Here is a 24,911-nt window from a genome sequence, read left to right on the forward strand (position 1 = left end):
TGTTTGGTAAGGTGGAGGGTCAAAGGAAAAGAGGAAGACCCCCAACGAGATGGACTGGCCAAGTGGCAGCATCGATGTACTCAAGCGTGACAACAGTAGTGAGGCTGGCCCAGGATCTGGCAGTGTTTCGTTCTGCTGTGCATAAAGTCACTATGGGTCGGTACCGACTTGATGGCACCTAACATCAACATCATTGCTGTTAAGTGCAGTCGAGTCAGTTCTGATTCGTAGTGACCCTGTTAAGGGTTTCTGAGGAGCAGCTGGTGAGTTTGAACCGCCGACCTTGCAGTCCAAACCAACCATGTACTCCAGTGCATTATTGTTCAGCACTATACCAGGACTCCTATCATATATCAAAACATTGACTTATTGCATCATAACATAAATGCCTTCTTCTCCGTATCTTTATAAATATTCAGGCATGCTATGTGGTGTACTTTTGTATCTGTTTTTGTTAAAGGCCGCTTAATGTGTCATAAAAGACTTCTGATTTGGGCAGTCACATTTTTTGCCAAAGTAAATACTCCTGAAAACAAATCACTGATTGCATTTCTGATTAATATTTCAGAATCCATTAGTAAAAGTTGGACTTTTGTTACTGCTGTGAGCCATCAAGTCAGTTCTGATATATAGTAACCACAGGGTTTCCAAGGTTTATAATTTTTCACAGGAGCAGAAAGCCTCATCTTTCTTTCTCAGAAGTAGAATTACTGGATCTAAAAGTATGCCTCATTTTAGGGCTTTTAATGAATATTGCCAAATTGCTCCCCAGAAACTTGGTGCGATATTCCCCATTCACCATCATGTATGAGAGTCTTGGTGTGGCTCTGTGGTTCATGGGCTTGACTTCAAAATCTGTTTGACTCACAAGGTCAGTGGTTCAAGTTCACCAGCTGCTCCTCGGAAGCCCTATACAAGGTCACTATGAGTCGGAAGCAACTTGACGGCACGCAACAACAACAACAACAACAACAAATTGTATGAACCTAGTTTTATGGCACTTTTTTTTCTTTTTTTAGTTGTGGTTTGGGAGAAAGCTTACAGAGTAAATTTGTTTTCCATTCAGCAATTTGTGCACAGTTTGTTTTGTGACATTGGTTACAATCTCCTCAGTGTAACAGCATTTCTGCCCCCCACATTTTCCCTGGGTTCTTCATTTTCATTTGTCCTTCTTTCCTGTCCCTTCCTGTCTTCTGGGCTTGGTTTCTGAACAAATCTTGCCCTTTCGATCCTTACAGGGTTCATCCTTCTAAGAAGTACATTCCTCATGGGCTTCATTGTTTACTTGACAGGTTGTCTGTTGTTGGGCTGAAAGTTAATCCCCAGGCATGGGTTCCATTTCCAGGCTTGAAGGGTTTCTATAGGCCACACTCTGAAATATTTTTATCTGCAGATTTGGTAGGAGAAAGTTATTTGACTTGGCACCTTTGATTACATTAGGAAAGGTAATAGAATTGTGTTTCCTATGTTGGCTATTTACAGTGGTTTATGATTTATCTCATCACATTCTTTTTCTGTTTATTTTTATGGGGAGTCCTGGTGTGGCACTATGGGGCAATGCACTGGACTGCAACGTCAGTTTGAACCGCAAGGTCGGTGGTTCAAACTCTCCAGTTGCTCCTCTGAAACCCTATACAGGGTCATTATGAGTCAGAATCAATAGGATGGCACTTAACAACAACAACAATTGGTACCAGGAGTCCTGGTGTGGCACTGTAGGATAAGCAGTGGACTGTAAGGTCAGCTTGAACTGCAAGGTCAGCAGTTCAAATCCATCAACCGCTCCTTGGAAACCCTATACAGGGCCAGGCTATGAGTCAAAACTGACTTGACAGCACTAAACAACAAATAATTGGTGTTAACAACAGCAACAATGTATACATTAGAGCCCCTGGTGGCACCGTGGGTTAAGCAGTGGACTGCTAACTTGAAGGTCAGAGCTTCAAACCCACCAGCTGACACTGTCTGCTCTTGTAAAAATTTAGAGTCTCAGAATCCCTAAGGTGCATCATTCTACTGGAAATTGACTACGGCCTTGTGTTTCATTTTTGGCTTTGTGTCTTTGAATGTATACCTTAGCTTTTAGCATAAACTTTTATATGCTAAGTATGCAAGGGTAAGTCAAACAATATTAATATTAGGGTTTCAGTTCATATATACAAGACTTTTTTCCAAATAAACCTGTTTAAACATGTCTTTTTGATCGGTGGATGATTGCAGACAAGTTCTTTCAGTATTTCATTTGTCTTAGCATCATTGTTGTTGTTAAGTGCTGTTAAGCCGACCCATAGCTACCCTGTATAGGGTTTCCGAGGAGCAGCTAGTGAGCTTGAACCTCCAACCTTGCAGTTCAAATGGCTTTGCAGTCTGGAACATTAACCCACAGAGCCACACTAGGACTCCTTAGTATCGCTGTTGTTTCTAAGTGCCATCGAGTTGGTTCCGACCCATAGCAACCCTGTATAGGGTTTCCGAGGAGCGGTTGGTGAGCTTGAACTGCCAACCTTGCAATTCAAACAAACGACTTTACAGTCTGGCGCATTAACCCACAGCGCCACACCAGGACATTAGGATGCCAGGTAATTCAGAGCAGATAGAGACCATTTTTTGGAATTCCTAAGGGATAATCGGAGTCCTGGTGTGACCCTGTAGAATAAACTACTGGACTGCTAACCACAAGGTCAATGGTTCCAACCCACCAGTGGCTCCTCGGAAACCCTACACAGGGTTGCTAGCAGTTGGAACTGACTCCATCATACTTCAACAACAAGAAGGAATTTTAGCAAGTTGAAAACGGCATCAGGTAATTCCACAGAGAGATTTTTTTTCGATACTTGTTCTTGGTGGACAACAAGTGTTATTTTATGAAAATTTCCTGGGGAAACTTACCCCTTTCCACCTACAGCCCTGATCTTGCCTTTTCAGACGTCTTTTTGTTCCCCAAATTCAAAAACACTGAAAAGAAACACAATTTGAGTCCCTCTGTTGTTGTCGTTATTGTTAAATGCCGTGGAGTCAGTTCCGACTCATAGCGACCCTGGATAAGGTTTCGGAGGAGCAGCTGGGGAGCTTAAACCGCCAACCTTGTTGTTCAAACTAGACTTGCAGTCCAGTACATTAACCCACAATGCCCGCTAGGATAGCAAAACTGCCCTTTTGACATGGTGTAAACTGAAGAGTGCAGAATTCTTTGGAGAAGCGTTGGTGTTTTTGTTGTTAGGTGCCATCAAGTCAGTTCTGACTCATAGTGACCCATGTCCAACAGAAGGAAACACCGCCCAGTCCTGGGTCAGCCTCACAACTGTTGCTATGCTTGAGTCCATCTCTGGTGCCACTGTGTCAATCCATCTTGCTGGGGGTCTTCTTTTTCGGTGACCCTCCACTTTGTCAAGCATGATGTCCTTCTCCAGGGACTAAATCTCCCAGATAGCATGTCCAAAGTATGAGAGACAAAGTGTTACCATCCTAGCTTCTAAGGAAGACGCCGACTGTACTTCTTCCAACACAAACCAGTTTATTCTTCTGGCAGTCCATGGTACCTTCAATATTCTTCTCCACCACCATAACTCAAATGCATCAATTCTTTTGTGATCTTCATTGGTCCTTGTCCAACTTTCACATGCATATGAAAGTATTGAAAAATACCATGGCTAGGGCCAGACACAAGAAGGATTAGAGCGATGGAAACACTACCTTCTGATGTACAGCGCTAGATGGATGATATACCAAGAAACAAAAGCCTCACATTTTAATATTTTCATTGAATAAATGTTTTCATGATTTTATTGTTGTTGTTGTTGTTAAGGTTCTGAGTCATAGCGACCCTGTATCAGGTTTCCAAGCTTGTAAATCTTTGCAGAAGCAGAAAGCCCCATCTTTCTCCCACAGAGCAGCTGGTGTGGTGGACCTTCACAGTCCAGTGCTTACCTACAGTGCAACTGTACTCCCCAACCTTGATGTAAGGCTGTGCTACAGTCATTGGGGAGCACAAATAGTTAAGCCTTCAGCTATACCTAGAGGTGCCTCAGAAAGAAAGTGGTCTACTTCCAAACACTCAGCCGCTGAAACCCTCCTGGGGCACAGTTCTACTCCCACCTGCATGGCCTCACCACAAGTCCGAATCAACTCTATTGCAACTGGTTTGTTTGTTGGGGTTTTTCCGAGACACTCCATTCCACCAAGCTGTCTCCATTCCATATTGTGATTTTTTTTATTTCTAGCAATCTTTCTGGGAGCTGGATATTGTAATTCCTTCAGTAGTTAACCTGGATTAGGCCTCAACATGATAAACCTTAAAGTGCATTAATAAATACATACATACATACATACGTATCTTTGCAAATTTGATCTTCAGATAAATGGAAGTCATATTCTCATTAAAACAGAGATTATGCAGAACCTTGTCTTGATTCCCTGGTCTTACACCTGCCTCTGCTTACTCAGTCCAGCCAAAAGTGGGCTTCCACGGAGCTTGGAAGGGCACCCTAATTCTAGCGTTTGGGGTGAGGGCAGATAACCTTGGTCTGATTGGTGGCAGGAGGGGCTCCATTCTAGTTGATGCCAACTCATAGTGTCCCCAAGTGGAACTGTGCTCCACGAGGCTTTCAGTGGCTGGTTTTTTGTAAGTAGATATCCTGATCTTTCTTTTGAGGCCCCTCTGGGACTTGAACTTCCCACCTTTCAGTTAGTGTTAACTGTTAGCACTGTTGTTGTTGTTAAGTGCCACAGGGTCGGTTCCGACTCATAGTGACCCTGTTTAGGGTTTCATCTCTTCTTCCCAGCCCTGGCTCCCTGTGGAGGTCCCTGGCAGTCAGGGAAAGGAATAAAGTCCTGCCTCCCCTCACCCTCTGGCTGGTGAGTTTGAACTACCGACCCTGTGGTTCAAACTAACCTTGTAGTCCAGTGCTTTATCCCACCACGCCACATCTGGACTCTGGACTCTGTTAGACTCAGGAAAAAAAAAAAAAAAAAAAAAATAGCTGCTATTGCCCCAGCTGTCCCAGTCTTTTGAGAAGCTAAGACTGACAGTTAACACCCACCTGAAGAGCTACCGGGGGGCCTAGTGGTACAGCGTGTTAACCATTAGGGTACTACCCAAGAAGGTACCAGTCCCAACCCTCCAGCTTCTGGAGATAGGTGTGGGAGATCCGTGTGGGAGATCGGTGTGGGAGATCGGTGTGGGAGATAGGTGTGGCTGGCGGCTTCCGTACAGATGACAGTCTTAGATATCCTGTGGGGCAGGTCTACCCTGTCCTATGAGTCACAATGGACTCCACAGAACTGGGTTTGTTTGGGGGGAAGAGCTACCAGGAAAGAGCCCTGGTATGGCACTACATGATAAGCACTGTACTGCTAACCTCAGGTTGGCAGTTCAAAGCTACCAGCCGCTCCTCAGAAACCTTCTGCAGGGTCACTATGAGTACCTAACTTGATGGCACTTAACAACAATAACCAGGGGGAAAAGATGAAGTTCTTACCTGAGGTCTGAGGGATGGAGAATGGGCCTCTTAGCACCTGCCAATCTCTGTGTCTGTGATCACAATCTACTTCTAATGTCACAAGCCAAGTGTTTTGAAGTCGTCTGATACGTGTTGCAAATAGCCTGGTAAGCACCTCTTCCCCTGCAGGGTGGATGGAAGTGGAGTCAGCAGAAAAATCCCATCTGCCGGCTTAACTTCCATCCAGCCACCTCTCAAAATGCCTTTTGAACATTTAAATGCCCACAAACAAAACATTCTTTTGTTTTGATCTTTGAGTACAAGCTGAATGATAAGGCCTTGGTCTCTCTCCTTGAATTGTCCTGGAGAAAATGTCAGAAAGGTTTAAGAAATTAGTGGGAAAAAATGGAATCAGAGAACAGAATTTTTCCAACAACTTTTTGAAGTCCTTAATACTTCATTTGGAGTCCTGCTATGGTACTGGATTGTAACCAGAAAGTCAGCAGTTCAAACCCACCAGCCACTCCTGAGTCGCTATGAGTCAAAACTGACTCAACACAGGCACTTAACAAGGACAGACACTTGTGACACTAGGCTGCTCTGCGGGTCAGTTCCTCTCTGCACTTTTCTCTCTTCTTCACAGCCCTGGATCCCTTTGGGAGGCCAGCAGTGTGAGCCCCTGGCCATCCAGGGAAAGGAAGAGACTCCTGCCTCCCTCCGGGTCACTCCGGCCTTTCTGTGCCTCCATGTCCCTCCGCTCTTGCCTGCCTGGCCTTAATCTTAGTACACACCCAGCGACTTCAAACCAGACACCACTCCCCAGAATCTTCCCTTCCTCTGATCTCGTTCTCTTCCTCCCACCAGTTAGCCTTCCTCACTTCATCCTGTGGTTTCCTTTCTGGTCTCGCCCCCACTGGAGGGCAGGCTCCTATTCCCCAGTCCTGTCACTCAGGCATCATCCAAACACATGGGAGGTGGAGGGAGACACGAGTGAAAGCCCAATCTCATCAGTCCATGGGGAGGCTAACTCTATCAAAATTACAAGAGAGAGGGAGGGGACAGGAGATCCGAAGGCCATAGCCAAAAGCAAATGGGACAATCATCAGTTTCTAGTCTCAAAATGGCAACTTACTTCCAAAAGAACAAGACAAACAAAGAAAAAAGAAGTCAGTGCCATTAAGTCAATTCCAATTCATGGTGACCTCATCGACCTTTATGTTGGTAACAGAACATAAACCATTTACAGCTCTCAGGGGCTCCCAAAAGGTCACAACCTTTGAAAATCCAGTGGAGCACAATCTTCTCTGACATGCAAGGGGTCTCTGTGAGTCAGAATCCATTCAAGGACCACTGATGTGGTTTTAAACTTTTGGGTTAGAACTAACGACCCCGAGACTCGGTGCTTGGCCCTGTGAGCTGACCTCCACAGCTGCCCTTCAGTTCCTTCCATCAGTGGAAACCAAAGGAGGAGGGGCCCCCAGTTTATAGGCATACGCTTCATTTTTAAGATTTGTTTATTTTTGATCGCTCTAAAAAATTTGTACATTTGTTCCCAGCAAAATGATGTGTTTGCTGTTGTTGATAGGTGCCGTGGAGTCAGTTCTGACTCATAGCAACCCAAAGTACAACAGAACAAAACACTGCCTAGTCCTAGTGAGAGCTGGTCAGCAGCAGAACAATTGGACAAATAGTAATTGAACAGTAATGGAACCACTTAAGCATTGTATATGTGGGTATCGGGATATAGGTCCTGACTTTTTATCAAAGTCTCATGGTTTCTCTAGTAAAATAGTCTTTGTTTTATTTTGAAATTTTTAAGTGTGAATTGAATTAAGTTTTGCAGAGCACATCATCAGTTTTACATTCAACAAATCCGACACATTGTTTCATCTCAATGGTTGAATTACTGAGCTATCCCACTTCCTCCCTTGGGTTCCTGATTCCATTCCATCCTCCTTCCCAACCCTTCTGAATTTTGTCCTTAGGTAAATGGTGCCCTTTTGATCGTGAATGATTGGACATTCAAGGTCTCACTAGTGTTGTTGTTCACCCTGTAGACCTACCTATCCACCACTTGGTTGAAAATTGGGTCCCAAGGATACGTTCCATTCCAGACATGAAGCGGGAGCACAGATCATAGTATTGGGCTCCTCCAATCTCTTTGTGACCAGTAAGCCCTGTCTTCTTCTTTTTTTTTTTTTTTTGATGATAAAGATGAAATTTGTTATTGAGAAGAAGATAAACTATCCTCCAAGAAATTAAACACAATATGAAGTTTTTTCATCAATTAAAATTCCACACATTATGACAGCTACCACAAGACCAGATGTTAACATCAATTATTAGCAGATCCTCTGAAACCCAAATAACTTTCTCACCTGAAGCCTTGCTCATTCCATCAGAGCTTCCACACCCCAGACAGCCAGGCAGCTAGGTTCCCAGATGATCTGAGCCAGGAAAGGAACCTGAAGTGTGGTGTCAGATCCATGAATCAGTGCTGCTGCTCCTTCCCAGATAGGAAAATCCAGAGTCCAAATGGGATCCTGCCGGCAGAGTCAATGAACTCTGTTAATATTCAGCATTTACGTACAATGTTTTCAGGGTCTTATACATTGTGTCCTGTACAATAGGATTTGCAGATTAAATAAGGCACATGATAGAGGAAAGAATCTCTTAGGGGGGGGAAAATTATAGCAAATTCCACATTTCACATGGCAAAACCCTTTTAAGTTACAACAATTCTTACATAGTCTTTTAGCTGAAGTCTCTCTTCCTTTACAAAACAGAAAACAGACTTTATCATTCTAGGTGCTAACCATAAATGCTTTAATAGTTGATGGAAGCTTTTTGCCATCAAACTTAAAAACATCATTTAAAATATTTTAAATTATCTTTCTGACCTTGATTCTCCCTTTCCACCATCAGTTGACCTTAAAGACTGTAGTTAATGAGGGAAACAAATCCTGAACTATACTTTGAAAAAAAAAAAAAACCCATAAAAATGTCAGTCTAGAAAGTGGCAGTGATACCACTATACCACAGTAATTAAAAGGCACCTTTGTTGTTGATAGTGCCATAGAGTTGATCCTGACCCATAGTGACCCTGTGTAGGGTTTCCAAGGAGCAGCTGGTGAGCTTGAACTCCCAACCTTGCTGTTCAAACGGCATTGCAGTCTGGCACATTAATTCACAGGACTCCACAAGGCACCTAGTACTCCATTATTCTAAAGAGATTAACAGGAACTATCAAAAATTAACCAGGCATATTCTCTCTCCCATTTATGAACCAACACTGAAGAAAATTTTGGAAAAAAGAAGCTCAGCACCTTAATATAAAAGTTTGATAATTATATGGTGGTGGTGGTTATGTGCCATGGAGTCGGTTCCGACCCATAGCAACCCTGTAAAGGGTTTCCAAGGCTATAAATCTTCATGGGAGCAGAAAGCCTCATCTTTCTCCCGTGGAACAACTGGTAGTTTCGAACTGCTGACTTTGTGGTTAGCAGCCTGACTCGTAACCACGACTCACTACGTTACTACAGTCAATTTGTTCCCATGTACATATCTACTTACAATGTTGTTGTTGTCAGGTGCCGTCCTGTCAATTCTGACTCATAGCAACCTGATGCACAATAGGACAAAACACTGCCTGGTCCTGTACCATCCTCACAATAGATTGTTAAGCTTCAGCCCATTGCTGCTTCTCCCGTGCCCATACATCTCATTGGGGTTTTCCTCTTTTTCCCTGACCCCTCCACTTTACCTAGCATAACGTCCTTCTCCAAGGACTGGTCCCTTCTGATAATATGTCCACAGTATGATAGATGAAGTCTAGCCATCCTGGCTTCTAAGGACCATCCTGGCTATACTTTTTCCAATACAGATTTGCTGTTCTTCTAGCAGTACTTTTAATATTTTTCTCCAACACCTTAACTCAAATGCATCAATTATTCTACAGTCTACCTTATTTACTGCCGAATTTTCACGGGTATATGAAGCTATTGGAAATACAATGGCTTGAGTCAGGCGCACCTTAGTCTTCAAACTGACAGTTTTGCTCTTGAACACTTTTAAAGAGGTCTTGTATAGCAGATTTACCTAATGCAATACATCATTGGATTTCTTGACTGTTGCTTCCATGAATGTTGATAGTGGATCCAAGCAAACTGAAATCTTTGACAGTTTGAATCTTTTCTCCATTTATCATGATGTTATTTATTGGTCCAGTGGTGAGGATTTTTGTTTTCTTACACTGAGGTGCAACCCATACTGAAGGCTGTGGTCTCTGATCTTCATCAGTATTTTAAGTCCTCTTTGCTTTCAGCAAGCAAGGTTGTATCATCTGCATATCACAGGTTGTTAATGAGTCTTCCTCCAATCTTGATGCCATGTTCTTTTGCATATAATTCAGCTTTAGGATTATTTGCTCCGCATACAAATTGAATAAGCATGGTGAAAGAATACAACCCTGGCACACACCTTTCCTAATTTTAAACCAATCAGCATCACCTTGTTCTGGTCAAATGACTGCCTCTTGGTTTATGTACAGGTTCCTTGTGAACACAATTAAGTGTTCTGGAATACTCATTCTCCGCAATGTTGTCCATAGCTTGTCATGATCCACATAGTTAAAAGCCTTTGTGTAGTCAATAAAGCACAGGTAAGCTTCATTCTGGTATTCTCTGCTTTCAGCCAAAATCCATCTAATGTCAGCAATGAATCCCTCATTCCATGTCCTCTTTTGAATCTGGCTTGAACATCTGGTAGTTCCCAGTCAATGTACTGTCATTGCCATTTTTAAATTACCTTTAGCAAACTGTCATTTGCATGTGACATTAATGATATTTTCTGATGATTCCCATATTCCATTGCATCACCTCTCTTTAGAATGAGCACAAACACAGATCTCTTCCAATCAGTTGGCCAGGTAGTTGTCTTCCTTTTTTTTTTTTTTTTTTTTTGTATAGATGAGTGTGTGGCCTCCAGTGCTGTATCAGTTTGTTGAAAGATTTCAGTTTGTATTCCATCAAATTCTGGAGCTTTGTTCTTCAGTGGACCTTAGACTTCTTCCTTCAGTACCATTGGCTCTTTTTTTTTTTGATGTTTTATTGTGAATTATGTGATACTTTACATGGGCGAACATTAGCTTTACATTCATCCTATTGTATAGCATTTCAATGCCATGGTTACAATCCCCTCCATGCACCATCAGCCAACCAAAGGATATATCCCACAAGCCTGCCCCTTGGTCATCAGCACACAGCCCCTCTCTCTCTCTGAGTCTAGACTCCCCAGCCACTCCATCTCTCCTTGTCATCATCTCTGCCTCCATCTCTGGCATCACTGTTTCTCTGGGTAGAGTCCCGCACTCCGTTCTTCTCCCTTGATTGTCCCAGGGACCTCCGCTCCTGGACTGCAAAGCCAATCGCTCCCCTCCTTTTGCTACAAAACATCTACCTTTACATTTCTAACCCTCACAATCATTCCTGATAACAATTATTCACTATTGTACCACAAGAGACCTATCCCAATCTCCTTTCATCAGCTCCGCCCAGACAGATTGGATACTACTCAGTGGAGATTCCACCTTCCTCCTCACCCTCTGAATCTAGACTCCCTCTTGAAAACTTGTAAGCCAGTCACTTCTTGCCTTTATAGCCCCCACATTTTGGGTAGCTATCATTGGCTCTTAATCAAGTTCTATGTCTTCAAATGGTTGAACATTATCCATTTCTTTTTGGTGGAGTGACTCTGTATTCCTTCCATCTTCTTTTGATGCCTTCTGTATAACTCAATATTTTGCCCATGTTGTTGTTTTTGTTAAGTGCTGTTGAGTCAGTTCTGACTCATAGTGACCCTGTGTTTCCAAGGAGTAGCTGGTGGGTTTGAACTGCCAACCTTGTGGTTAATAGTCTAGTGCTTATCCTACAGCACCATGCCAGGAGAATTAACTAAATGAGATGTCACAGAGTTCCATTAAAGCTTGGCACTGGGCATGTCCTACCCATATTTGAAAAACACAGCTCTTGGCTGACCTTGAACTCTTAAGATTGTGGGTCCATGTGTCTGCAAAGGAAATATGACACATATCTTATTCTCCCTCCTTTTCAATCTTCCCCAGAGGCAAACCCAAGCTGTGGTCACACAGATGCTAAATGTGTTGCATCAGAAAGATCTTAGAGCTGGAGACCTCTCCAGCTAATAAACATTCAGCCTTGCTCTGTGCATTGCTAAACCTCAGACTTCTGACTTATTCAGCACCTACTTTCTTCCCTAATCACCTCTCTCCATTCATAGCACACATCAACCCTCCATCTCTACCTGATTCTCCCCTCACTTCCCTTTTTGTTCCTGGAATCTTTGTGTCTTCATCAGTCTTCAGTGCCAACCTTACATCACATTTCCTATGGGCTGCCCAGGAATCCATCTACATGTTTATAAACTCACCTGTAATGGCTCTGGGTGGCGCAGAGTTTGTGTTCAGCTGGTAACCAAAAGGTTAGGTTAGCAGTTTGAATCCACCCAGCGGCTCCATGGAAGAATCAGGTCAGGTGACCTGCTTCCCATAAAGCTGTTCTAAGTACTGCAGATAAGTCATTTACTTCCCATAACATCTACAAAATAAGTTCTATTTTTAAAGCTACTCTCCAGATACGAGCACTCAGCTAACAGTGTTGGGTAACTTGTCTGAGGATGCATGGTAAAGAGAGCTGGGATTTGAACCCAGGACACCGAACTCTCTGTTTAGTAGCTTTGTTTACCACATTGTCTTCCTTCTGTAAAAAGTGAGTGAGGAGATCTGCCTCCACACCTGCTGTTAAGAGGGATGAGGTCATGTATGGATGAAGGATCAGGCCTGTGGGCATATGAAGTAAAGGCTGACTCTCGCAGGGCTTCAGACACGTCCTGGGTCTTAAAAACTCCTGCCTGTGGGCTCCACCACCACTTGGCTGTGGAAATTTGGGTCAGTTACTATGCCTCAGCCTTCTTCCCTCAAAGACAGACATAATAAGATGACCTCAAGGAGCCCTGAGAGAGGCTGGAGGAAGAAGGGATGGTCTCCCCAGGCCTGAAAGAGAGGGAGTAGACCTGGACATTTGATGGCTTGGAATTAAGGAAGCATGGGGTGCAGGTTGGCTAGGAGGGCAGACCTTGCACTTGTTGATACCAGCTGTGCCCCCCCCCCTTTTATTTTTCAAAGAGTTAGAGATGAGGCCTGGTTTTGTGGCAACTGAACTTAGCCTATTGGAATTCTTAGTGAGAGTTTAACCTGGGGATGGAGGAGGGTGGGGAGCTGTTCATGCTTTAAATGCCAAGGTAAACGGGTGCTTAGATAAAACCCAGTAGCAAATTAAGGGGTCACTGGGTTGTGCTAAGGTCTACAGGAGGGTGTAACTGGAGATGACACATTTAGTTTGGGCTTTTGTGAAGATCAGTCTAGAAGTATTACTACAAAATCATAGAAACCTTTGAAAAACAAAACTATCAGCATGTGAGGAGTCCTGGGGTGGCTCTGTGTGTTAAATCACTAGACCACAAGGTTGGTTTGAACCACAAAGTCGACCAGCCGCTCCTCAGAAACCCTATCCAGGGTCGCTGTGGACAGCACATAAGAACAGCAACAGAACTTCCTTGAAGAACTCTGCCCTCCTCCGTTTTCACCAATATGGCTGTTTGGGTTTCCTCCAGGGACTCAAATCATGGTCCTTTCCAATGTTCTTTGACTTTGAGGACCAAAAGACGTAAATGTGCAAGATCAGGACTGTAGGGTGGATGGGGTAAGGTGTCTCACAGGATAACCCTTGCTACCCTACAAGAATGAGTGTGAATTGCTAGGCACAACTTCCCTGGCCTTTTACTCATCAATGAAGTTTTCAGTTTCCTTAAAACTTCTTCCTAAGGAGCCACTGCGATTGTCTTGTGTCCTTCGAGAATATCTACCAAGATGACCCCTTTGGGATCTCCCAAATTAGTTGCCATACATAGTCTTTTCAGCTGATCTCTCTGCCTTGAATTCAGCTAGCTCAACAGATCCCCTCAGAAGTCACTGTTTTGATTGAACCTTTTAACTTATTTTTTGAAGACACCCTAAAGAGACCAAGACAAGCACACTACCGGGAGAACTTACCTGCAGCCATCCTTTGATTATAGAGACTTGTTTAAACCTATTTGGCTTGGGGAAAAGCCGAGCATGTATGTATGAACTAGAACCTTCCTAGCAATACTTTCTGATAGACCCTGAGATTTCTGCAGGACAGATTATGAACAAATGATAGGTGGACAGACAGTCATCTGAGATTCATCTTGCTCCATTGTTTCACACTTGAGTTTACTTACCTGACATGCAAATCTACAGACCCTGAGGGTGGGGGTTGTGGGAGGAATGGAGCACTACTTGGCACTGGTACTGGGAAAGGGGGGATGACGGGAGTGGTTTGGTTAGGCAAAATGCCCAGAGAGTGGGGGTACTAGGGAATGTTAGTAGGAGGTAATTCTCAGAAGAAGAAAAAAACAAAATAAAAAATGGTAGACAAAGCTGAGGACTTTAATAGAGCTCATGAGCAAAGAAAATACCAGTTAATATAATAAATTGTTGACATTAGTAAAACTAAAGGAGCCCTGATAGCATAGCGGTTATGAACTGGGCTGCTAACTGCAAGGTCAGTAGTTCAAATCAATCAGCAGCTCCACCGGAGAAAGATAAGGCTTTCTGCTCCCATAAAAAGCTACAGCCTGAGAAACCTTGTAGAGGGAGGCTCACTAAGAATCAGAACCAACTGGATGGCACACAACCACCACCACCGCTAGTAAAATTGTTAGTTGGAAGTGACAAAATTTGCTTGGAAACTTTTTAAAGTATTTAGGGGTTTGCTAAGTCACAGGAACAAAGACAAATCATTTTTGCTTTGCTGCAAATTAGGGAAGAATGAGATGTACCTGAAACCCTGAATATCAGTGACTGGCAATATGGGCGGTAAAAACTTGGGTTGGCAAGAGATGCACATCTTTCATGGTTTGGCAAGCTTCTTAGGAAGGTGCGCCATTTTGAAAATGCTGAGCAGGGCAGACTTTGCTGAAAAAGGGACATTTGTGCAGAGGCCTGAAGGAGATGAGGGAGAGAAACAGGTGAACTACAGACGAGTATTCGTTCCAAGTTCTGAGCTTGCCTGGAGTTTGGGGCAATACCAGAGATCATTGCAGCTGAAGCTAAAAGAGGGGAGATGGGAAGAAGGGAAGAATAATGGTTGGCACAGAGAGGTGCCCCATTCCTTCTCAGACAGGAAGTATGTCAGAATTGCTGTTAATGTTGCCGGAGAAGACAGAGCCCCCACATTAGTCATCTTTGGTAGCAAATTCCAGAACATATACAAGGGCGCTTCAAAAAGTCCCTAGGGAAATTCCATTCTCTTTTCATTCCATTTGTTTACAGATTTTTGAAGCTCCCTTATATGTATGGGCTCGAAACAATTTAAGACAGCATTAGACGATGAAACCTGTGAGATTTGGATGTGATAGATTGCTTATCTTTACGAGCCTCGTAAATTTTCCATCTTTGACAGACTCCCATTTTACCACTTTTCTATCACTTGTGTGTGTGGAAAATATTTGAGTTACCCTGCTGTTACACAGTGGGATGGGTAAGGTTATGTGTCAACGTGATTAGGCCTAATTGGTTTGCATATGTAAAATGATGTAGTTTGGTAGATAGAAAATGATGCAATTTGGCAGCTTGGTTGAGTAGGCATCCTCCATTTTGTGAAGAGGCCCCTCTTCCATGATGGGCTTCATGTGCTAGCCAATCAGTTGTAAGGGGCGTTTCCTTAGGGGTGTGGCCTGTATCCAATTGGTCATCATCACAGCCGGTGGCAAGCCTTGTTGCTTATCTAGGATCGGTCAGTTTCCACAGCCTCAGCCTGCTGCAGCCTCGACTGTCTTGTTGATTTTGGACTGATCTAAAACTCTAGTATCCAGACAAACTTTCAGCTTGATGTTGTACACACAGACTTGGGATTTGCCAGACTCTACCAGCACGTGAGTCATTTCCTTGAGATAAATCTTAAGTGTATACATTCGAGGAGACTTCAGAAAAGTTATGGAAAAGTTGCATTATCTTTTAATTTCATTATTTTTTCCATGAAATTTTTGAAACCCTAAGACATTTCGTACTGAGAGTGGTTCTAGAGAAACTAAATCGTAAGGATGTTTCCTAAATGAGTCCTTGAGTCTGACTTGTCTTAATGTTGCTGGGTCAAGAAAGAGGGCAATGCTAACCCCTGGCTGCAAGGCAAAGTGGTATCACTAGTGGGTCAGTGTTGGTGAGAAGCTAGGCTCTGGCAAATGCATGTGTGACGCTTTTCTATAATTATGACAGAATAAGAAGTATAGGGAAGGTGGTTGGTTGGACCTACTTAACACTAGGCAAAGTGGTTAAAGAAAGAGATGAGCTCAAGCATTGAATAAAAGACTGCCAAGTTGCCTCTGTGTTCCGAAACAAAGCCTTTAAAGACCAGTGGATCCCAGCTTTGCAGCTTTTATAGTAGAAGGGGATGTGCTGTTGACAGTGGTTATTTCCCCACCTGAAGTTACAGATGGGTTCACCTTTGCTTTGCACTGTCTTCTATTTCTCCCATTTCCCACCGTCAGCATGGATTGTTTACAATTTTAAATAAATGTCAACAGTGACACAGCATTTTGCCCTCTGAAGGCAAAATCATGGAAGGGCCTAAAATGCTTGGGGACGTGATTACTAGACGTCATAGAGCAGAAGGGCTCTCAGAGTTCTGTGAAACCGTTAGGAAACTCGGCGAGGACACACCTCCAGTCTCAGGACGCCAGCTCTGGCTCCTTTCCCGGTGTCAAAGGAAGAACATGTGGAGCATCCCCGTGCTGGGGACAGAAAAACGGCCACTGACCTTAGGAAGCTCAGCTGTCTTAAGAAAGAACTATAAAGAATCAAAACCAAACAAAACAAAACAAAAACAGCCACGGAGTCGATTGCGACTCATAACTACCCCGTAGGACAGGATACAGACTGTTCCGTAGCGTTTCTGAGACAATTTCTACAGCAGCAGAGAAATCTGGTGGAGTCGAACCATCGATCTTAGGGTTTGCAGCCAATGCTTAACTCACTGTGCCACCCCGGCTCCCATCTAAAGGATAAGCATTTTCGTTCATTACAAAATGTGCCGAACTTGGGGCCAGGCATTCTGCTGGGATTGAGAACAGGGCTTGGAAAGTTGGCAGTGGGCGGGTACCCAGGTCACATGCCTTGGTGGAGCCTTGGTGAAGCCCAGGGATTCAGGGACTGCCATATAAGTGCAGGCGAGCCAGGGAGGGGGAACCAGGGTGCTTAGCGTGTACCAAATAAGCAGGGGGAAACGGGGACTACCTCGGCCCTCACAGGACTGGTCCGAGGATTTTAAACTCCACTTTTATTTTATTTGGTTCTACTCTCCATTTAAATTCTTCAAAAGGTCAGCTGAGAGGAAACGAGGAAGTCAAACAGAAGGCAGTGGAGGGGCGGGGTGTGCAAAGTGTGAGTTGGTACAATTTCTTTCTTGGGGCCATGTTTTTTGTTTTTTTTTTATTGAGCTGTTTTCAGGTCAAAAATGTTTCCTAACGGTTTGTTTGCGGTCCCAAATGTGACTCCTAGCCTAACTGGCTCCTAAGGCCTGGCTTACCTGTGAGTACCCCATGTGCCCTGGGAACCCGTTTCATGCTGTACGGCCCCTGAATCCATTAAACGCACGCCAGACCAGACCAAATACGTTCCTGCTGGGAAATGCTCTATATGGCTGTGAGGGTTAAAATTTCCCTTCATAGCAGACTGACAACGCAGACACAAAACCCTACCTTTGTGGCAAGCATGGTTGGCCCGATGAATCGCTTCCGCAAGGCAGCGCCAGGGCCCAATGTCCCCATGGGAGGAAGCCATCACAATAAAACAATGGCCTGTCCTATTTAACCTGTGGCCAAGATTGGCAAGGACACTGGGGTTCTGATTCTGCAGGCGTTCCAAGCCTCTGGGAGGAGCATGGAGGGTGGGAACTGTGCGCAGTCCCAAACTGAAAAGTTGGAGGTTCCTGCCCACCCGGAGGCGCCCCGATTCACTCCTGAAAAATCAGCCATGGAAACCAGTTTCATGTGGGACACAGGGGGTCACCATGTCAGAGTCGACTCCATGGCAACTAGTATACCTAAGAAATTAAAGGAAACTCACTGCCACCGAGGTGATTCCAGGTTATCACGACCCTGTAGGACAGAGCATAACGGCTCCAGAGCATTTCCTAGGCTGTCATCTTTACGGAAGCATACTGCCATAGCTTTCTTCCCGTGGAGCAGCTGGTGGGTTTGAACCACCGACCTGGTTAGCAGCCCAATGCTGACCCCACTGAACTCAGCCCAGGGAGACAGCTGCTGAGTTGGAGGGAGGGGAAGCTGGGTACTCATGGGGTGCCTCCCCTCAGGTGCGTGGAAAGAATGGCCATCCCAAAGCCTCGGTGGGTCAGCCACCTGCCGTTCCTGGGCACCATGGGCCTAGCGGTGGCAGTCATCAGCCTGCTCTTCTACGCGCTGCTCTGGAAGGCCGGCAACATCCTGGAGCTGCCCGACCTGCGCATCGGCTTCTACAACTTATGCCTGTGGAACGACAGTCTCGGTCATCTGCAGTGCCCGCAGCCCCCTGAACTGGCCGCCCTGGGCGTGTCGTGGGCTGGCCTGGCCCTGGCCCGGCTGGGCGTCTATGGGGCCCTGGTCCTCACCCTCTTCGTCCCCATGCCCCTCCTCCTGGCCCGGTGCAAGGGGGAAGTGGGCGAGTGGCAGCTGGCTGTGGGCTTCGTGGCGGCCTCCTCAGTGCTGCTGGCCAGTGGCATGGGCCTCTTCCTCACCTCCATGTGGAGATGGCTCCAGATGGACCTGCTGGGGCCAGGCTTTCTGGCTCTGTGCTCGGCCCAGGTCTTGCTGCTTCTCCTGCTTACGGCCATGGTGGCCTTCCCTCAGTGGGCAAGGAAGGACGAGCCAGGTGGAGAGCTGCTAGTCCTGTCGTGCTCACGCCACTAACTGCAGGGTGAGTGTTGTCTCAGCCTCGCATCCCCAAGGTGCCAGAGAAGGCACAGGCTGCTCAGTCATCTGGTCCCTCAAGCATCAGCAAGGGAACCCACCGTGGAGGGGCGGCGGGGTGGGGGTCCACAAGACCTTGGCCATGACTGCAAAAGACCATGATGGCAGGGCGTCCTTCAGGCCCTCCAGGCCCTCAAAAAACCCCACATGCTCATTGTCACACGTGAATATCTGCTTTAATTAACCTGAACAAACCTTCCCTTCTGTATTCTCAGGAGGGTCTCCTGTCATGGGAACTAATCTCCGTTCTGACTCACCGACAAAGCGAAACCAAAGAGTCACCAGACGGTGCACCTGTGTCCCTCGGAATCCGAGGAACTGGCTGCTCCCCTCCCCGCTGCGGCCTCCTCACTTCAGCTGCTCCCTGTCCAGTGTCCCCACCTGAACTGGGCCGGTGGGCCCAGGCCTGACCTCTGCTGATTCACCCTCCACCAGCACATGGGGGCAGCAGAGCACCCCCCTTGGGGCCCTGGGGGGGTAGGGGTGGTTGTGGCTGATGCCTTCCCTCAGCTGACCTGGGAGAACAGGTAAGGGCGCAGCGCTACAGACCAGCGTTGTGTCCCAGGAGCGGGACCTCAGCCCAGCCATGGCTCATGTTATGTGTCTTCTCGGCCAGGCCGGACTCTCAGTGTTATGTAACTACCCAGGTAATCTCCATGGTGTCAGCCCTTCCTGCCCTGGGGGCTGTGGCCTGCACCCACTACGTGTGGTAGTTCAGGAAAAATTCACTGCTCGGCCTCCGGTCCTATGACGTCACCAGCCTATGGCCTGCCCCACCCATTTTGGCTGTAGCCGTAGCCACGTGTCAGGAAGAGCTCCGGGCATGACTCACAGATCAGATCGGCAACTTGCCACCCGCACAACCACAAGTCATTGACAAGAAATAAATATATATTTGTACATACTTTCCTGGCTGGTTTTGCGCCTCTAGAGAATCTAGCCTAAACCCAGAGGGGTTCAGGTGCAGTGAGTTCCTGTGCTGGAGGCAGCATGAGGGAGGCACGTGATCCCTGCCCCTCAGAGCCACACAGCACCTCAAGGCCGAAGTCCGGGCACCTGCATCATCTCGCGGCCTCAGTGTTACCTTTGTTCTGCTCTTGTTTTGGACCCAGAATTGTGCTCACCCCACCAGATGGGGAGACCTACGTGATGTCAATCTCCTAAGTGGGCGCCACAGGCCGGGACAGGATGGTGGGCAGGGTTTGTCTGGAGGAGGCGGGGCTCACTGATACAGATCTCCCTGTAGGAAGGGCCTATGATTCTCATTGAAAACAGTTAACTCTTTGGTTCATATTTCCCGGCCCCGAAAACAGACTAAAACAGATGGGGGTCGCCAAGGCCTGTGGCTGGGAGAGGTGCTGCTCCTCACTGCCACACACCCAGGAAGGCAGCTGCCAGGGCTTCTCTCCGTCCCAGGAGGCAGGAGGCCCAGGGCAAACAGCCTGCCAACAGACAGTCCCACACCGTGTCCCTCAGTTGAAAAAGATCTCTCGGACATATTTCAAGGCATCCTCCTCTTCCTCCTGACTTTGGCTGCAGACAGGGTCGGCCCTCCCCAGCCCCTGGGAAGGGCCATGGCTGACGGGCAGGGCGTCCTCTCCATTGTCGTCCACATCACTTTGGCCCCCAGGAGACCATGGTGACCTCGAGTGGTTGGGGGAGAGCTCCAGCTTATCAGAGCCAGCCAGGACCTGCTGCTCCCAGAGCTCTTCCTGTTTGTGGCCCTGCAGACGGCACATGCTTTCCTTTACTGCTGTTGTTTGGGTACCAAGGGCCCAGGAACCTCAGTAACACCACAGGCCACCCCCCTCTCCCCGCCCCCAGAGAGTCACCCAGGCAAGGAGGGCACATTCTCCCTGATTCCTCCTCCATAGAGGGGGTGGGTAGGAGCTGCAGAGGGGACAGGCGGGTAATGGGAGGAGAGGAGCTGGGCGTCTCCAAGGTTCACAGCCACCGGGCCTGGTCTCCGCCCATGCTGTTTCTAGCCCTGGCCTTTGAAAGAGACCTGGGCTCTCTCATTCTAATCAGTTATATCCCCATGAGCTCACCTTTCAACTGAATAAAAATATGGGGGTTCCCAACTCTCAGAACTGCGGGGTGCAGGGGAAGGCAAGGGGGTAAGAAATCCACAGTGGACTTCACCTCAATCAGGATTCCCAGGGCAACATCGACAAGTTCCGCTTCATTCAGGCAGTACACGGTCCTCGTGGCAGGAAGTCTGGAACAGGACTTGGGTGTCACTGATGGCAAAAAGGAGGCTGGTGGCCTGGGCTTCCCAGGGATGAGAGCTGGGCACCCCTGACCTGAGCTACCTCCTTGTGCCACCCAGTGACTGTGTAGAGTCCCTGCAGACCCCAGTAAGGGGCTTTCCAACGGCCTCCCACTCCCAATCTGGACACGGGGACCCATGGCAGCTCCTAAGGGTCAAACCGGGTAGCACATATAATGACCTCAGATCACATAGACCAGCACGCTAAGATGTGACCAACTCAAGTCATGATTGTGTTTAAAGGAAGCCAACAACTATCAGAAAGGGAGGGCGGTGTGATAGTTACGGTTCTGTGTCACCTTGGCTGGGCCTGGATGCTTCAAGATTTGGCAGTTAAGTCATTGGGCACCCCCAATGATGAGATCTAAAATATGATGTAACTGCCCCATGATAGAATCTTATGTGATCAGGCCTGCTCTGATGTAATTAACCTGTGTGTTGTATTTTGTGTCAATCTCTTTTGAGACATAAAAGGAGAGAGAAGTCAGCAGAGACAAGAGGGACCTACTGCCACCAAGAAAGAAGAGGCAGGAGTGGAATGTGTCCTTTGGACCTGGGGTCCGTGCGCTGGGAAGCTCCTAGATCCAGGGGAAGACTGATGCCTAGACACTTAGAGATCTCCAAGGAATTGGAGCCCCTCTCCCGACCCCACTCTCTGGAAGATGCCAAACCTTGCAGCTGATGCTGTCCTGGCCACGGCTGTTCTCCTCCTCTTGGGGGACTTTGTGGGCCTCACACTCTCAGTCACCTGGGCTGTCATCCACGCAGGTAGGACCCTATTCTTATTCCCAGATGCTGCGATTTCCATCTCTCCAGTCTTGCAGGGCCTAGGCCTAAATAACTTGCTTTCTGTTATAGGACAGCAAATCCTACTGGTGTCACCAGGAAGGACAGGTCTGTTGTCCTGAATGGAATCCAGTTCTTACTGCCTAATGAGAAGAACAAACCCAGTGAACTCTAGTCAGAGTACTTCCAGCCATCAGTTACGGGGGGGGGGGGGGGGGGGGGGGGGGGGGGGGGCAGGAGACTCCAGCAGCCATGGGCTGGGAGACAATGGGCCTCTTGCACCTTGTTCTCAATGATATACCCTCCAATGGCCCAACCAGAAGTCACAGCACTGAGCCACGGACCACATGGCAAGCACCTTCAAAGAGAAAGGAAGGAGGTAGAATCATCAAATGTCTCCCCTCCTCTGCCACCCAGATTTTCAATCCTTAGGGTGCCCCACTGATCCTACTCCAAGAGAGCTCTGTGATCGCTTCCTTTCTGACTCCCAGCTTCTCTTCTCCTCCCTTTGGTTATAAGAAACCTTCAGGCTACCATGAAGAGAAGCAGCTGAGGTCGGCAGGCAGACTTGCAGAATGTGCCCTTTGGTGGTTTACATTATTATTTATGCCTGAGTGTTTAAAAAAAAAAAGCTAAAATGAATAGAGAGAAATACTGTTGACTGATGGTGCATGAAGCGGATTATAATCATTGTTATGAAACAAACTATATGATTTGTTGAATGTAAAACTGATGATGTGTCCTGTAAACTTTCACTCAATTCACAATAAAAAATTTTTAATTAAAAAAAAAAATACAACTTTCAGGCTATACTGAGTCACAGGTCTCATTGGACAACACCCCCTCTCTTAACCCAAAGAGACTTGTGATTAGTCAAATGCCAACCCATAGTGGGATCAAAACTGTCCACGTGAATGAACTCCAGAACTTACTTGGCCTCCATTTTTCTGAACCCCCCCCCCCAGCCCCCTTTCTCCTAAAGCTTAGCCCCAATCCTAGGAGGGGCTGTGGTCTCAAAGGGCCCAGGACTCTTCTTTCTTTTCATGCAGGAAGGCACTTAGGGCTTCCGCCTAGGGAGGATCTTACTGGAGTGAGTTTTACCTACAAAAGGGAAGTCAGAGGGTGATAGCTGTCATTTATTGCTCATCCAAAATGCATGCTTACAATCCTTTTTTTTTTTAACTGACAGGACATCATGATCACATTAGATCTTTACCAGCCCACCTTCATTTCTGTCAAGATCAGGGGGTGATGGTGACACAAGGGAGAAGGGGGGGCTCAGAAATCAAGATGAAACATGAGCCACCTATTGACTGAAATCTTGTGAACAAAGTCTTGAGGAAAGTTGAAGCCTGCCCACCCTTGTTTGTTGTTGTTAAGTGCTGTCGAGTGGATTCTGACCCATAGCAACCCTGTATAGGGTTTCCAAGGAGCAGCTGGTGAGCTTGAACCACCGACCTTGCAGTTCAAACAGCTTTGTATTCTGACACATTAGCCCACAGCGCCACACCAGCCCCCTTGCTTAGACAACTGTTAAAGATGCACAGGGCGTACCCAAGGCGCATAGCTGAGCATCCACTACCTGGGGCATTAAGGACAATGTAGTGGTTACGAAACTACCAGCTGCTCTGCGGGAGAAAGATGAGGCTTTCTGATCCCATATAGATTTAGTCTCAGAAACGCAGTACAGGGTTGCTAATAGTCAGACCCGACTCCACAGCACATAACAACAGTGGTTACGAATCAGGCTGCGAACCTTAAGGTCAGCAGTTCGAAACTACCAGCTGTTCGGCTGGGAAAAAGATGAGGCGTTCTGCTCCCGTAAAGATTTACAGCTTCAGAAACCCTGTGCAGGGTCACTATGAGTTGGAACAGACTTCAAGGCACACCACCACCACCATCTGTGTTTTTCCTTCCTTTTGAGCTATTTTACAGGTAAGACTGGTTTACTCAGTGCCCTTGGGGATGGTGATGTTAAGTGCTGTCACGTTGGTCCCAACTCCTACCCATCCCGTATAAGGTTTCCAAGGAGCGGCTGGTGGCTTTGAACTGCTGTCCTTGATGTCTGAACCAACCTTGCAGCCCAGTGCGTTATTCTGTAGTGTCGCACCAGGACTTCAGTGCCATTGCCATAACTTTAAAGGACAAAACTTCGCCTGGGGCAGAGGAGAACATCAGCCCCTGGGAAGGTTTGAATGGAAGTACTGAAGAACCAGGCATGTGTAACATCCCACTACCAGAGGCCTTTGCAGTGGAATCCATCTTGCAGAAATGTTGCGAATGTAGCCAATTAGCATAACTCTCCTAAGCAGGCCATTTCCCAGAAATCCCAGCCTATTCCTAGGAATAAACATGTCTCCTCTTCCCTAAGTATTGCATTAAAAGCTCCAGCCTCCACTTGCTGGTTTGGAAACCCTGCCTCCTCTGACTGTTCTTCCTTAGTAGAAGGTAAGATCTCATGTGTCCAAGGGCGCAGGTGCAGCCAGCACTTCCCATAACCACCCGCAGTAGTCATGCCTACACTGCTGAGTGCTCCACGCGCCAGGGTGGTTAGAACGCAGTTGGCCAGGATTTGCAGCTGCGCCCCCCCAAAGCCTCGGGGGTGTCAACTTCGAGGAGCGCATTATCTGGAGTTCAGGACGCACAGAAATTGGAGCCTGCCGGACGCCTGCGCGAATGCGCTCTGGATCCCCTCGCTATCCGGATGAAGCTGAGCCCTGTGAGGCGCAAGGAGCTCAGAATCCCCAATTCGTGCCCAATGCTCTTTCCTGGGGGCGCCCTCCCACGCCTGCTTGCAGAGAGGCCCCGGGAGACGGGTGAACACCCCCGAGCCTCTCCACACCTCCCACACTGCAGCTGTCCAAGAAAACACCTGGTCTGCCACTCCGACCAACACGAAGGAGGTGGTGACGCTGCGCCCCAGCGCTCCGAGCAAGGATTCATCCCTAGCCCCTCACTCCCGACAGGCACACCAGGGCTCGCAGCCCGCTCTAGTCCCTAACTCACATTTCCTACCTCTGAAGCGTCCTCGATCGTGCACTTCCGGTTCCGGCGTATTCCGACACGCACTTCCGGCTCCGGCGCCTCCCGAGCCTCCAGCGCCAGCAGAGCCTGGTATTTTCTGCGTTCCCGGCCCCGCCGCAGCTCCTGGGCGCCCTCTGCGGGCAGCCTGGGTTCAGCGCTCAAAGAGACTGGAGAGAGCCTGGTTTGCCAGTCGCGGGTCGGTCTTTGTTAAGTGTCCGGATAGAACCTAGATGTAGAAAGCAAGGTCAGCGCTCCCCGAGCCGCCGGGCACAGAC

At 47.1% G+C, this 24,911-nt stretch overlaps 2 protein-coding genes and 1 pseudogene across 2 annotated transcripts; 1 reads left to right on the forward strand and 2 right to left on the reverse strand.

The window, feature by feature from the left end:
• LOC102824439 overlaps positions 1-17,178 on the reverse strand; it is a 36,004-nt pseudogene extending 18,826 nt beyond the window's left edge.
• Positions 17,179-17,918: 740 nt separating this feature from the next.
• On the forward strand, positions 17,919-18,497 carry TMEM140 (transmembrane protein 140). Its single transcript, XM_006861232.1, has one exon. It carries the CDS (start codon positions 17,919-17,921, stop codon positions 18,495-18,497), a length of 579 nt encoding a protein of 192 aa, XP_006861294.1.
• A 1,532-nt stretch (positions 18,498-20,029) lies between these two features.
• LOC102825205 (chromosome unknown open reading frame, human C7orf49) lies at positions 20,030-21,634 on the reverse strand. Its single transcript, XM_006861233.1, has 3 exons — positions 21,498-21,634; positions 20,606-20,775; positions 20,030-20,310 (listed from the first exon to the last, which is right to left on the reverse strand). The coding sequence occupies exons 1-3, from the start codon at positions 21,632-21,634 to the stop codon at positions 20,030-20,032; spliced, it is 588 nt and encodes a 195-aa protein (XP_006861295.1).
• Between the last annotated feature and the right edge of the window lie 3,277 nt (positions 21,635-24,911).

The sequence above is a fragment of the Chrysochloris asiatica genome, unplaced genomic scaffold, assembly GCF_000296735.1.
Source record: "Chrysochloris asiatica unplaced genomic scaffold, ChrAsi1.0 scaffold00041, whole genome shotgun sequence".
Taxonomy (NCBI): domain Eukaryota; kingdom Metazoa; phylum Chordata; class Mammalia; order Afrosoricida; family Chrysochloridae; genus Chrysochloris; species Chrysochloris asiatica.